Genomic DNA, 15,349 nt, shown 5'->3' on the forward strand with positions numbered 1-15,349 from the left:
TAGTTAAAAGTACAGTTAATTGTATTATATATTTTGCACATTAGGACAAAGTGCTGAATGCTTTGTTGTGTAGTCCTGTACATATTTGCTCAGAAGTAAATGAAATTGGGTTCAGTGGATTTTATACCCAGATAAATATGAATAGAGTTTTAGTCTTAGTCATGTTCTAAAATATTGTGGGTTCTTTCTTAGCATTATCATCCTTTCATGAAAAACAAGTTGGATTCATAGGAGAAATCTTTCTTGTCATAGGTCAGCAATTTGGGATGAAGCCATATATTAATTCCAAAAGACACTTGTGTCAACTAATGCACACCACTAATATGACAACTTGATGAGTGTATTGAGAGATACTGTATGATAGTACTTCAAAACACTTCTAAATAATGGCTTGATAAATACTCACTTTTGGTGGGTTTCCTACACCATCAACTAATAGTCTAGTGGCTTAAAAGTTTTGTTTTCTAGTATCTTCTTAATAATTCCTTTTAAGCTATTCTCCAACTCATGATCAAGGATTCAATATCATAATGTCCTTTTTTGCCCTCTGCACCCTCCCCCGCTTTCTCTTTTATGCCATGGGATGTGGTGTCTTAATTCTGAGGCCACAAACAAGTTCTCAATCTTCAGTTTATGATTATAATGGAGAAACAAATATGTGCTGAGGCTGTGGATTTATGACTGAATGAGAGGGCGTTAGTGGGTATCTTGTTTCATATCCTTGAGAAACCATGGATTTTATGTGATTCATACTAGGTCAGTCAAATGGAAACACTTTCACTACCAGACACTTGTGTTCTATAAAACCAGCTCCATCTTTAGTGATAGTTTACAGCCAGGATAGGGAGTCAACAGAAGATAATGTGCTGTTACTCCCACATTGGTCTGGCTGGGATTGGCTGATGAAAGTGATAGGACAACAACATATGGATGGTTACAAGATCCTCACCACTCTAGAAGATTTGTTGTAATTGATTGTAAATTGTCCCTAATGCATAAGACTCTGCAAGGACATCGTGAAGAGTTTTCTCTAGTTTAATGATATTCCCAAAGACAGACTGGTACAGCCTAATATTGTACACCTGTTATAGAAGAGTTGGAACACTTTCTTAATTTCTTTTTTCAAGGTCACATCAATAGATGATAAATCTACAGATTAGGCTTTTGCGAGAAGATAAAAAGCTTTCACTGACAACAGTTTTATGGATATGCTTTTATCATTTCAGTAGTAGTCGCTTTACTGAAACAGGAAAAGTGAGGTACACAAATGAATGAGTTAGAAGAAGTGTGACACTTTAGATATCACTATATGTTTGATGTAACTTTTTTTCAGGAAGAGATACCAATGTACTAGTTTATGTGAAAAGGAGACTAGCTATGTGTGCAAGAAAACTTGGAAGAATTAAAGAAGCAGTGAAAATGATGAGAGATGTAAGTATTTTAGAAATAAAAATATCTGGGTAATAGGTTCATTTAAACAGTCTAATCTCCATAGCCAGTAACTAATCAGACAGATTGCAGTTTATCTTGGTAAACTCTGTATTCTTACTCATCTCTTTGGGCCAAATTATTAGAAAAAATAACAACTTTTTTATATTTTTCATTTTTAAGGTTTTTATTAATTAATCATTTAATTGTTATTTCAAATATATATACCTTAATATTTTACTCATATTAATGCATATTATTGTACATGAAATACTTTTTTACTTTTAATATAATCTTAGATAATCTGTATATATTTTACAATGTAGCATTTTTTACAGAATGTAAAGCTTCTCCTAGAGTAGTAGTAGTAGTAGTAGTAGTAATAATAATAATAATAATAATAATAATAATAATATATTCGTATCCCGCCTCTCCCTGTATTGGATCGAGGCGGGTAACAACAAACAAAAACAATAAAATCAAACATGATTATCAATCTCCCTCCCATCCTAAGATACCATTAAAAACAATTCCCAGTAAAATGGTTAATAAAATAAACGAGATCAAAGTCTGGTGAGTATGGCTAAACAAATGGAGTAGAGATGCTTTGTGGCTGCATTTTTACTAAGTTTAAAAATTTCTTGTTACATTAACCAGGGCCACATTTTTAGGTGCTCTATATTGATCTGACTGGCTTGCCATCATGGTATTTTTCTTAATCTAATAGTTGGTTACATAGGCACAGCAATAAAATCTGTGTCTTAAATGAACATCAGATTCAGCACTTCATTTACTAATATGTTCTCTTTATTTAATCTCTTTAGAACTAATAACTGAAATTGAATGTTGTCCATTTTGTTTTATAATATGCCGACATTTGGGATTTGTAGCCATCTGGATGTGTTCTTAATCTGTTATGATTTTCTGTGGCCCGTTACAGATGGGCATTAAGTACGCACTCTGCGCGTACTAGGGTTAGGAAGGGGCGTCACTTCCTGACATCACTAAACCTAATACGCGTGGAGCGCGTAGAAAATGGTGGCGCCCTAAACACGGGCTCCACCATGACTACGTCATGACCGCGCTGCCTCCAAAAGGGGCGGCATGGAAGTGACATAGTGGGGTCACGCGAGGGCGCCTGGAGCACTCTTTCCGCGGCCCTGGAAGGAGCTCCGTTTTGGAGCTCCTTCCACCTTTGCGTCACTGGGTGCAGCCTTTACATGGCTGCGCCAGCGACACAGAGCAGAAAGGGGCCAAGTGGCCCCTTTCTCTTCCTCCCCGCTGTCTCCGGGTGTCCTTGGGGCTTGAAGCCCCAAGGACACCCCTTTCCAGGCTGTGGGGAAGTGGCCTTTTGCCGCTTCCCCTCAGCCTGTAAAGCAGCGGATCGGGGTCTCAGAGGCTGCCATTGTGGCAGCTGAGGCCCTGATTCGGCGGGGAAAGGACCAGTTACAGGCCGCCCCAAACGGGCGGTCTGTAACGCGCCTATGTGAAGTAGTGGGATGTATACTTAAACTTAAATAACATGATGCATATGTCACATGTGGGACTTTTCCCATTCACATCCCTGTGAGCAAGATGCAGCTTTGCTTTAGCTATTTCCTCAGATGATGAAATAGCATCATCCATCAAAGCAAACAACATAAAGTTGCATCATTCATTTTATGCTGTTGATGGAATTAGATTATTCCCACAAATGACAAAGAATATCAGAAGAATGGGTTTTAACCTTCCCTGAGTTTAAATTATTGAATACAGTGGTACCTCGGGATACGAAATACCCAGGTTACGAAATTTTCGGGATACGAAAAAATCCCATAGGGAATTATTGTTTCGGGTTACGAATGTTTTTTCGGGTTACGAAAAAACTTTTGGTGCTTTTTTCGGCTTTTTCGCACGGAATCGCGGCTTTTCCCCATTAGCGCCTATGGCAATTCGGCTTACGAAGGCTTTTCGGGTTACGAAAGCAGCCGCGTTACGAATTAATTTCGTAACCCGAGGCACCACTGTACCTCAATTTATTATAAAATCACCAGCTTGTTGGAGAATGGCTTGACCTCTCACCTTGCTATTTTGCATGTGTATGTATGTGCCTTTGTTGCCTGTTTATTTATATTGACCCTATGAATTTCATAGGGTTTTCTAAGGTAAGGAATACACAGAGGTGATAATTAGTTTTCTTCCTTCACACCTTTCTAACAGTTGATGAAAGAATTTCCTCTCCTAAGTGTATTGAATATCCATGAAAACCTTCTAGAAGCACTTCTGGAACTACAAGCTTATGCTGATGTCCAGGCAGTTCTTGCAAAGTATGATGGTAAGAATATATAAATGTCATTGTCATTGAGATGGAAGTTGCTTAATACATGTTGTTATCATTGAGATGCTAGTTGTGTGTGTATGCTCTAACAAGACAGTTTAATAAGTAGATTCTTGTGATCGCAGGCTGCCCACAGTACTGTATTATTAGCAGTAATTGTTATCCTGGACTGAAAAGACTATGCCTATAATTCCACATGGATATTTTCTTAGTCCCTGTCATTTTTATGTTATGTTAGACTTCCCCTTGTTAGGCTACTGTGCTCCAAGTTGGCAGCTGATATAAATTAGATGAAGCTGCTTAATTCTCTGCAATATTTTGTTCACAAATATTGCTGCCAGTTGTTTCTCTGACCTAAGGAAACCTAAACCTAGAGTGTCTACACCACTGGAACCATTTTTAAAAGGCATTTACACATATATAAGTGAACTGGATAGAGACATATCTCTCATAATTATCCTTTGATTTTTAAGTTGAAATATAGCCTCTGGCCTGCTCTTGTAAAGGCCCTTTTCCTTAAGTGGATCACTTAAACATAAACAAGTGATACTTTTGGATTGTGTTTGTTTTATGCTCAGCATGTTCACTTGTTTATAACAAACATTTTATTCACAATATGTATACTGTATTGATAATCCCCAGTGTTAAACTGTTCAGAGGAAGTGATTTTGAAATGTTTCTTGATTTAGGATCTACCACTTTATTGTTCTATAGATATCAGCCTTCCAAAGTCAGCAGCAATATGTTATACAGCAGCACTCTTAAAGGCCAGAGCAGTTTCTGATAGGTAAGTTTACTGTTTATCCACTGACTATTATGATATCAACTTAAACTGTATTTTCTGGCGTATAAGACTACTTTTTAACCCAGGAAAATCTTCTCAAAAGTCGGGTGTCGTCTTATATGCCAAGTGTCGTCTTATAGGGCAAGTGCTGAAACTTCGGAGCCGGACTGGAGAATCTGCGGTCGCCGCATATGGTGGGGGGAGCTCAAAAGCGGCCATGGCCGCATCCCCGCCGTATGTGGCGACCGTATAAAAGCAGCAAGGGTGGTGCTGTACAAGTATGGTAGAAGAAAATTCACTCACAAGGATTCGTGATGTGGTGCTCGGAATCTCGAGTCAGCCAATCAGGAGCTAGAGATTCTGAACCAATCAGAGGCCGACTGGGGCTATAAAAGATTCGGTGGCAGTTGAGAAGGGAGTTAGAAGTCAGAGGGGGTTGGTTGAGTGAGGTTGGGAAAAGACTGGTCCCGAGGAGGGCTATAGTCTTGAAGTCCCTGAGGGGACAGGGTGTTAAAAGAGTAAAGTTGATCTTTTAGACCAAGGGAAGGTCTAAAGATTGGAAAAAGAGTGGCATCTGAAATAAGAGTTGCTAGAAACCTCTACAATAGACAGATTAAGAAACAAGTTTACAACAGTTTATTACTGACAATCTGTTATTCTGTTTTGTTTATAAAATAAACTTATTTTATTGATTTATAATCAATCTGCTTGGCCTAAGTGATGAGTTTTTGAACACGCTACCAACTATATATTTGAGGCCAGAGATTTGAAAGTTTGTTGCCTCATCATATAGGAAGAAAGATTGTTACACGTGGAAAGAAGTGACTTAACGTGGTCCCATTGATGAGGTGAGGGGGCGCCTCACTGGGAAAGTGTAAGTGAAGGGCGGAGCAAGCTGCAGGTGTCCGGGACGCCTGGGGTATGGAAAAAAGAGCGGTGTTTGCGCTACCACTCTGATAGTCTTGGAAACAAGGAGGGCTGGGCAGGCAGGGAGAGCTGACCAATCCAAACAGGCTTTGTATACAACAAGTTTTCCTTCTAAGTACCTGCATGTCATAAGCATTTGAATTAAAATTACCATATTGAAATCACATCTGATGTTTTTTAAGTTTTTATTTGGTGTGCATTGGAAGAAGGGTAGTCTTATATGCCTAGTCGTCTTATATGCCGGAAAATATGGTATTTCTTTGGGTTAAAAGCCTATCCTAATACAATTCTTAATAGAAGCTGACTACTGTAGATTTCAGCAAAGACCCAACCATTGCACTGACCAATGCATACTCAACACACCCAAGATACTGTTCCTTAGTCCCATTTTAGGAATATGCTCTTTTCATTCAACTCTGTTGAATGAAGAAATTAGTTTTTCAGCATGAACTATTTTGTACATTTATTCTGTCATTGTTACTACTATCATTTTGTGTATGTCAGTAAGCCTTCCTTAAGTGTACTCATTGCAGCCACAAAATAGCACAGTCAGTTGAGTGTGCCTATTTACTTGTTTGCCTAGGTGAGATCCACAGTATGTACACTTACCTGTCTTTAAAGGTTTTATGAGACAAGGTTTCATAGTTGAGCTTTGAGGCTTTGAATTTGTGGTCATTTCTGCAGTTTCAGATGAAGTGGTAAAATTAAATCTTTGCACAATTTCTGCTTCTGCATATAACACCTCATCTTTATTTGAGGAACTGGAACCTTTATCACATATAATGGTAGGAAAGTCCACTTCAGTACCTTCCCTTTCAGCCACCACACCTTCCTCATCCATGATATTAATTAAATTAAGCTCCTTGGTACCGATTGCATTGATACCATTGGCTTCAGTATAGAGGACTTCTTCAGAACAGGTGCATTGATCCAACACTGGACAGGAGATTACCAGTCTCTTTATCCTCACCTACTCTTCACTGGTTGTCTTCTCTTCACAAAGAAATGAATAAGTGATCAGGTCAGATCCATCACCAGCACTCAAAGTTTCAGGGGTCCTGTAAAGAAAATAAAAGACAAAATTAAGGATAAGTCATCAAAACTTTGCATGATCTTCTGTTAGAAGAAGTACCAGATCTTTTCAGTGTAGTCTTGACTGATCTATCACTCAGTAGGTGAGAAATCAGGACCTGCCTGAAATGAATGGGTCATCACATGTTTGCTATCAATTTTGATTTGTACTTCAGCAAACTGGTGCATGTAATCAATTTTAACACAGGATTATCATCATAGAGAACATTTCTCAAGAGTTCAGTCTCTTATGTGAATATGGATAGTGTTGGGAACCCACAGGGAGTGACATACCTCTAAGCTTGTATTCCTACTGTTCATCCTACAGATGCTATCCATTGTGTTGATCATATCATCTTTCTCCTCAACACTGGGAATGGTCTATGTTTCATTAATCCCCTTGTGATGGTGGCATTTTTATAGGCATCGTTTCTACTCTTGCTGAATATGGATATATTGGGAACCCACATGGAGAGACACTTCTGTATTCCTACTCTCCATCCAAAAATACTCTCCAGTGTGTTGATCATACGAATATCACCTGTCTCCTCAGCGCTGAGACTGTTCCATTCTGCCACTTTGGATTGTGGCAGTTAGGCCATGATACAGTGTGTCCTCGCCTTACGCGGGGATCCGTTCCAGATCCCGCCGCGTAAGGTGAATTCCGCCTATGCTCGAGCCCCATTGGAAACAATGGGGCTCGTGCGCGGCGGCGAGGGCACACATGGGGTGCAATGGGCGCGTGCGCCCATTCAATTGAATGGGACGTGCCACCCCGCACGGGCGCTGTGGCTTGAGCGCATATGCTCAAGTCTGCGTATGGCGCACCCGCGCATGGCGCGGGCGCACTGTACTACTTTTACTGTGGAAGATTGCAAAAAAGGGGACACAAACCTCTGATTTTTCTCTCTTTTTCTTTGCTCCCTCTCTTCCCCACCAACTTTCTCAAGGCTCATAGCTTACAAAAATGGAATACAAACCTCTTATTCCTCTCCCTTTATTTCTCTCTTCCCTCCCTTACCCCCTAGCTTTTCCAATGCTCATGATATCGGCATCGGAGCACTATTGCCATATTGACCCATATATAAATCAACCCAGGAATTTGGAGCCCATTTTTGGGCTTAAATTTTACTACTACTACTACTACTACTACTACTACTAATAACAATAATAATAATAATAATAATAATAATAATAATAAATTTTATTTATATACCACTTTTCCAAAAGATCAAAGCGGTTTACACAGAATTAAAACCAGTTACAAACACATCATAAAAATAGATAAAAACCAGTAACACAATATACACTATACAAATCTAAAACAGTCATTCAATAGGGTGAGGCAGAGAGTTGATGGGATCAAAATACACAACTTCATTTTCCAGAGGGGAAGGCTTGACAGAAGAGGAAGGTTTTAAACCTCTTTTTAAATGTTTCCAGGGGGGTGATAAGGCGGAGCTCCTCGGGAAGACTGTTCCAGATTTGTGGGGCCGCTACTGAGAAGGCCATCTGGGATGTAGTAACATATTTATTATTATTTGTATTATTATTATTATTAACCTTTATTTATAAAGCGCTGTAAATTTACACATTTAGAAGGTGGGATTTCCAGCAAGTTCTTCCCGGTTGTTCTGAGTGTGCGGGGTGGATTATATGGGGAGATGCGGTCCTTCAAGTATATTATAGACGAATATATACAGCAGCTCCTTTTTAGAAAGTAATGTTCTGGGTTTCTTCTTTTCTTTCTTTCTGGTAGGTTTCTCTTTTTATGGTGTTTCCAGCTATTCAGACCTTCTTGTTCAAGCAAGGGACAGGTTTTGCCACCTATGCTTTCACACTGTTTATCTAACAATTTGGGGACTGTACTTCCCTGCCAATTAGATATTGTTTGAAATGACTTATATAAATCTTCAACTAGACCATATGAGTTAAAAGTAGCACCATACCAGTGCTCTGTGGAAACAAAGGGTAAGTTACCATGGTCTGAGTACTGAGTGCTTGGAGAATGTGGGTGAGGTTTCTGTCAAAACCCACACAACTGTAGTGTGTTCCACAGTTACAAGCAAGTGACCTGTTCTCAATACAAACAATCTCATATGAAACTTTGGCCCATGGTGATGATCATGGCATCAGTCAATAATGAACTTTGTATGCAGAATGAAGTGGCTTTCAGAGTTACTATATATTCAGATCTTCAACTGGTGTAGTGTGTTATAGGGTGGGAAATAAATTGGTCATCACAATGTTTGCTATCAATTTTGATTTGTACTTAAGCAAGCTGCTGCATGTGATCAGTCTGCCATATGGAGCAGACGCTGCATGATGACTGGAAATAATGTCTTCTTCCAGATGTTACTGGACTGGAGATTCCAGCAACTCCCCATATAGCCAATAATAAGGAATGCTAGAAGTTGTGGTCTAAGAACATTTCGAGGGCTGCATCTTTCCTATCTGTGTCATATGAATTTAATTTTAAATAGCCAATTTTTGACTGATGGGTTACTTGAACTTTCCAAATGATATACTAGTCTCTTGGGAAGCATTTGTTCTTATTTCTTTAAACTTTAGGTAAGACTTTTCTCTGAGTTTGCAATGTTCTGCATTTTCCTGGTTTAAGCCCAGAGTAGTGTACATTCAGTTATACAACTTATATATTAGATGAAAGGCAAATTCTTGTGTTGGTTCAGAGGTTTGCCTTCATTTACCTCTCCTTGATAGCATATTTCAGATTGAAATATAAAATGATGAGCACTTTATTGTTTCTGAAAGAGCATATTTTTGCTCTTACCCATGGACTGCAGGATCAGATTCCTGCTACCTCAGGATATCAGCCCAATTAATTTGAGCTTTTGTTCTCAGTTGTTTTCCTTGTCAGTATATGTTTGTGAAAGGCTAGATTATTCTTTGCCTTGCTTTTATTAATGTAACCAGGTTATGGATATTGTTGTAGGTTCTCACCAGAAACAGCTTCTAGAAGAGGTCTTAGCACAGCAGAAATCAGTGCTGTAGAGGCAATACACCGAGCAGTTGAATTTAACCCTCATGTTCCAAAGGTAAGTGTATGCTTGTTTCCCTAGACAACACAGGTAGCTATTTATGCGTGATGCAAGAGGTCCTTCTTTTGAATGCTTCTTTACATATGCTATATTTAAGACTGAACTTCACATGACTAAGAAACCATTGGAAATCCTGTGTTGTGTCTGTCTTGTAAGACAAGTGTGGTGACAGACACTTGCAGAGCAGAAATGATAGTTGTGACAGAGCAAGCATACATACCTCACCCATATTCTTAATACTCTGCATGGGCTCTAAAATTGGAGTGCAAAGCAAGCAAGCAAAGTGCATACATTTGCATTGTCTAACATGGTATAGATGCAGATTAGTACAGTTTTAAAAAACATAATGGAAGGTGAGCCAATTAGTTTCCTGTTCAAATAATTTAAAATTATATATTATTCAGTTTGCACTTTTTACAAGTTCGAGGAAGATTTTCTCTACTGTAAAGTCCCATCATCTACAAGGATTCTCCCCAAATAAATTATAATAGGCTGTTAACCATTCAGGCTGTACCTCTTACCACATCTTAGTTTGTTCACATGGTTGGGGACTTTCTCAGCCCTCCTGTTAAGGCAATGCTCCCTACTGCTTAACACTAAGGGGAAATGTTTTTAAAAGAGGAACATATTTTGACTTTACTTGTCAGAGCCTAGAAGATGTAAATCATGAGCTTTCCTAGACTTTTTTAATAACTAAGTCCAAAACACACTACAGAAATAATCCAGTTTGTGACCGCTTTAACTCTCCTGGCTTAGTGCTAGGGAATCCTGGTAATTGTAGTTTGCTGTGGCACTAGAGCTCTTTCTGATAGAGAAGGCTCAATGTCTCACAAAACTACCATTCCCAGGGTTCCCTAGCACTGAGCCAGGGCAGCTAAAGCAGTCTCAAACTGGATTATTTCTGCAGTGTGTCTTGGACCCAACTCAGGCTGCATCTTCACTCCAGAGACAATCCAGTTTCATACCGTTTTAACTGCCATGGCCCAGTGCTATGAAATCCTGGGAATTGTAGTTTGTTGTCACACCAGAGTTTGCTGAGAGAGAAGGTTAAATGTCTCAGAAAACTAGAATTCTCAGGATTGCATAGCACTGAGCCAGGGCAATTAAAGGGTTGTCAAACTGGATTATTTTTGCAGTGCAGTTGCAGCCTAACAGATTTCTATTTGGCACAAAGCTTCCTGGACCCCTTCATGTCAAAATAAGTATCTTAAAAGTATTAGAAGGACTGAAATATTCTTTGGTTGGTTTTAATGGTAATTTAGAGAGTTGAAATAAGTTACAATTATTTTTATTCAATTAAGATTATGTTTATTTGCAAAAGATCTGCCATATTAACATTACGGGGACTTTTGGGGGATTTTGACTGAATATTTGGTGTGATATGGGGAATTCGGTGTGTTTTGGTCAAACGTTTGGGGAAATATCTTCTAGGCTTGTTGGCAACACTGATGAAGAGATACACAGGTCTAGCTTCATGTTGCAAGAAATATGACGTAGAAAAGGTAGTTTGCATGCATCTTAGGAAAGATGCTCCCTCAGCATGCATGCATCAGCTCCGGACAAAAGGAAGGGAAGATAGTAATGGCGATTCTTCTTCAGGGACAAAAGGTGAGGTGTGCTTTTTTTTTGGGAAAACAGGAAATGGAGAGGGGCTGTTAGTAAGCAATAAACTACCATAGACATGCATTACTAGAAGGTCTCAGCATGCAAAGTTGCTATATCCCAACAATATACAGTCGAACCTCCCTATACTGTACGCGGATTTGCCATACGCGTATTTGAGCATACGCGCATGGCAAACCCGGACGTTGTTCCTAATGGCGGCGCGGCGACCCAGGTAAGGAGGGAGGGAGGGAAGGTAGGTTAGTTTTAGGTAGGTAGGTGGGAGGGAGGGAAGTTAGAAAGGAGGGGGGAAAGAGGAAGGGGACTTTTCTGTCCAATGGCGGCGCACGTGCACGCACGGCGCCATTGGACGGAATAGTGCTTTGAGCATACGCAGATTTTGGTATACGCGGGGGGGTCCAGAACCGATCCCCCGCGTATACCGAGGATCCACTGTAAGAGTGTAATGCTGTAATCTGGGCAATGATTCTATGATTCTGTGTGCATAGAATTTCACATAAAACAAATCATTATAACTTACCTCTTTGACACTATGTAATTACAGTGATGTGCTTCCACTATAACTGCCGTGGTTCCATCCTTTGGCATCCTGGGATTTGCTTTTCAGGGAAGAGTATTTTGCATTCTCAGCCAGAGGGCTTTTAGTGCCTCACCAAAAACTACAGACCCTGGGATTCCATAGGATGCAGACATGGCATTTAAAATGGAAACAGTGTCAAAACTGTGTAGTGTGAAAGGGCCCCTAGTTAAATGGTATCGACTTAAACAGTATCTTACCAGTAGGTTTCAGAATTCCATGTTTTGTTATTAGTGTCAGATAGAGTACACCTACTGAATCTGTAGTACCTTGGTGAATTAACGTTTACAAAAGTTCTACTGATTTAGAATAAAAATTAGATCCAGGCCATAGTATGTGCTAAGGGCTCTATGGAGAAAATGGCTATGGGAGAATGCTTGAGTCCATTGAAGCCATCTTCTTTGTGGAGATGGACTGGTTTATCTAATGATACAGTATGTTCCATTACTAATGTCAGAAGCCTAGCCAGACAGTGTGGCCATTATGGAGGCTAGATCTGCCTCCTTAAGTACTTTGCACATGTATGTCAAAAGAGTTAACTGAATCGGACTAGATGCAACTTTATGAAAAAACAAACAAACATAATTTCTGGATGTTTATTGAGAGCCCAAACTCAAAATGTATACTTATTCAAACTTCCCTGAGATGTATAAAGTCACAGGCACTCTAGATGGCACTGCTGAGTTAACTTCAGAATGTAGCATATTTATCCAGTTAGTTTCTTAATGAGATCCTGTTCCACAATGAACTTTCCTTTAGCTTATTATTCTATCACAGAGTCACAGATCTCCATATGAATTTCATAAAGTAAATAGACTATAAAGTTTCCCTCTCATAATAAGATAGTTCAGGCAGCAGATAGTTCTTAAAATTCTTCTTGTAGTTATCATAATACAGTTGGCCCTCCGTTTTTCTGGGGGATCCGTTCTGGACCCCCCAGCAAAAACAGAGACTCTCATATATTCAAGCCCCATAGACTTGAATGGGGCGAGTGCAAGTGGGGCATGTGCCGTGGGGACATATCCCATTAAAAATAACGGAGGTCGCCCCTCCGTGAATATTTAAAGCCATGGACCTCAAGTCAGTGAGAAAGGAGGGGCAACTGCACTCATAAACAAAAGACTAAAATTCAGAAAATCTGTAGGTTGAAAATGACTACACCAAGCTGGACAATTATTTATTTTTTAAAGATGATTTTATTATAAATTGCACTGATATCTTTGGATAAAGGACAAAACATACACATTTTAATAAATAAATATTATTTGATATTAAAAAGTTAGCAAATTGTAATGCTGGCTTTTAAATTAATTTTGTTTGTTTGTTTCATTTAAAAAAACTTATATCCTACTCTTTAACACAGGGCAGTGTACAACATAAAGAAATTAAAACATATCCAGGTTAAAAGCATAAATAGCAACCGGTAAAAAGTTTTCAAAACTACAGCAGTTTAAAACCATGATTATATATGAAATAAATTACTCTTTCAATAAAAAGCCATGTTTTAATTTAGCACCAGTGTTGGCACCCAGTTTAACCTTCAAGGGGCAGCCTTTCTCCAATCGTGATATCACAAGCAAGAAGACCCTCCTCTATGTTCTCCCACTTCATATTGCCCTTACTGGACACAGAAGATGGCACCCCCTGCAGACTTCAATTTTGCTCCTTCAAGTATCAAAGTCCCAAGCCATTTAGAACTTTAGATATCATTACAAGAGCTTTGAATCTAGACCTAAAGTGATGTTTGTTACTGTAATTCTCAGAATCTTTTTTAAAAAAACATACAATGTTTCTGGTGTCATAGTATTAGTTGCAACATTAATTACAACATTTTATTCCCACTCTTGAGTTCAGTTGCATCAATGAAATTACATTTTGGTAGTATAAAATGGGATGCGGTGTCTTAGTGGTTAACATTCAGGTTTTCTGCCAGTTCTGATAATCAGAAGATTGGAAGGTTGGCAGTTCGAGGTCCGAGTGCTGCTTGATGGGGTGAGCTCCCATCACTAGCAGTTCAACCTAGCAGTTCAAAAGCATGCAAATGCAAGTAAATAAAAAGGTACCGCTTAGGTGGGAAGTTTGGTGCAGTCATGCTGGCCACATGACCACCAGAACAGTCCTCGGACAATGCTGGCTCTTTGGCTTAGAAATGGAGATGAGCACTGCCCACTACAGTTGGTTATGACTAGACATTCATGTCAAGGGACTACCTTTACCTTTACCCATCACACTGTAGGTTCTCTCCAGAAACAGCCTCTAGAAAAATATTTTTTTAAAAAGAGACTTTGGAAAAGCCCAAATATTGATCCAACAAATTAAGAAAGCACACGAAGAAAATGTAAGAATAAGTGGACATGGAGAAGGCAGCAGTTGGCAAAACTTTAGGAGCTATATTGTGAAGACTGAGGCTTCTGTAGAAGCTAGAAGAGGCCATAGTAGAGTTTCTAAGAGATGAGTCTCCTTAAAACTGTTTTCATACTAACATGTTAATTGGCTCACATATTTGTTTTGTAGTTGCTCACAAGCTGTAAAATGGATTTTCAGGCCCATCCTTGAGGTTGCCTCCCTTTTGTTTTGCTCCTTTGTTTTTTAGCACCAAAAAGTCTGGGTTCAGTGTCCCTTAGGAAGCACGTTTTCCTATGTGAAGCCCTCTCTGAAATATGATATGCTGGCACATGTATTGCTGTAGGTGTTCCTGCGTTTCAGTGATAGTATTCTCATCTAGCAACAAGTGCTTTTTTGGGGGGGGGGGCGGGGGGGCTTAGGCTAGAACATTCAGGTTTTCTGCCAGATTTTGATTTGAGCAAATAGTCTTTTATTTCTGAATAGCTAGTCTTATTTCATTTCAGATGGTATTTATTTTAAAGCTGTATGAAATTTATTACTGTACATCTCTATTGCTGTTTTTCCAAACTGTCTTAGTCTCTGGCTTTGATGGAAGATTTCTTATAAACCAAACATATTTAAGAGTACCAAACATATACACCTCTGTCCTATTGGATGTTTTTGAGTTCCTGAACTAATGATCAAGTTGGTAGGCCAAAGAAGTTTTAGGGATCTTCTTACAAATTCCCTAATGATTCTCCAGCCAGAGACACATGCAAGATGTATTTATATGGTACCCTCATTATGTAGTTACATCTTCTTTGTTGATGTGTTCAGGGATCCAATGATGGGGTGTAATTTTCAAGCCTGATTGTTGCATTCCTGTTTGAAGCATGCTGATTGGTTTTCTAGTACAGAGTTTGGAATTTTGTGGCCCTCCAGATGTTTTGGACTGCAACTCCCAGCATTTTTCAGTGTTGGCTATATGGTTAGAACCACTGGAAGTTGACAGCCAAAAACGAGTGGTAGTCCATGTAATCAGTCACATCACATCTATTCCACATGGCAAACCCACCTCTATTGTAACTTAAAATCTGTTTGTCGCTGTGTGCCTTCAAGTCATTTCTGACTTACGGCAACCCTAAAATGACCTATCATTAGGTTTTCTTGGCAAAATTTGTTCAGAGGAAGTTTTCCATTTCCTTTCCCTGAAGCTGAGAGTATGTGACTTGCCCAAG

The 15,349-nt window shown here is 39.2% G+C and overlaps 1 protein-coding gene across 2 annotated transcripts in view; it reads left to right on the forward strand.

The window, feature by feature from the left end:
• ST7L (suppression of tumorigenicity 7 like) overlaps positions 1-15,349 on the forward strand; it is a 53,733-nt gene that overhangs the window by 11,555 nt on the left and 26,829 nt on the right. For both annotated transcript variants that reach the window (XM_042463251.1, XM_042463250.1), the window contains exons 8-11: positions 1,334-1,431; positions 3,628-3,742; positions 4,460-4,532; positions 9,481-9,583. In XM_042463251.1, coding sequence (XP_042319185.1) covers positions 1,334-1,431; positions 3,628-3,742; positions 4,460-4,532; positions 9,481-9,583 — 389 coding nt within the window. The remainder of the gene's footprint in view (positions 1-1,333; positions 1,432-3,627; positions 3,743-4,459; positions 4,533-9,480; positions 9,584-15,349) is intronic.

The sequence above is a fragment of the Sceloporus undulatus genome, chromosome 4 (genome assembly GCF_019175285.1).
Source record: "Sceloporus undulatus isolate JIND9_A2432 ecotype Alabama chromosome 4, SceUnd_v1.1, whole genome shotgun sequence".
Taxonomy (NCBI): domain Eukaryota; kingdom Metazoa; phylum Chordata; class Lepidosauria; order Squamata; family Phrynosomatidae; genus Sceloporus; species Sceloporus undulatus.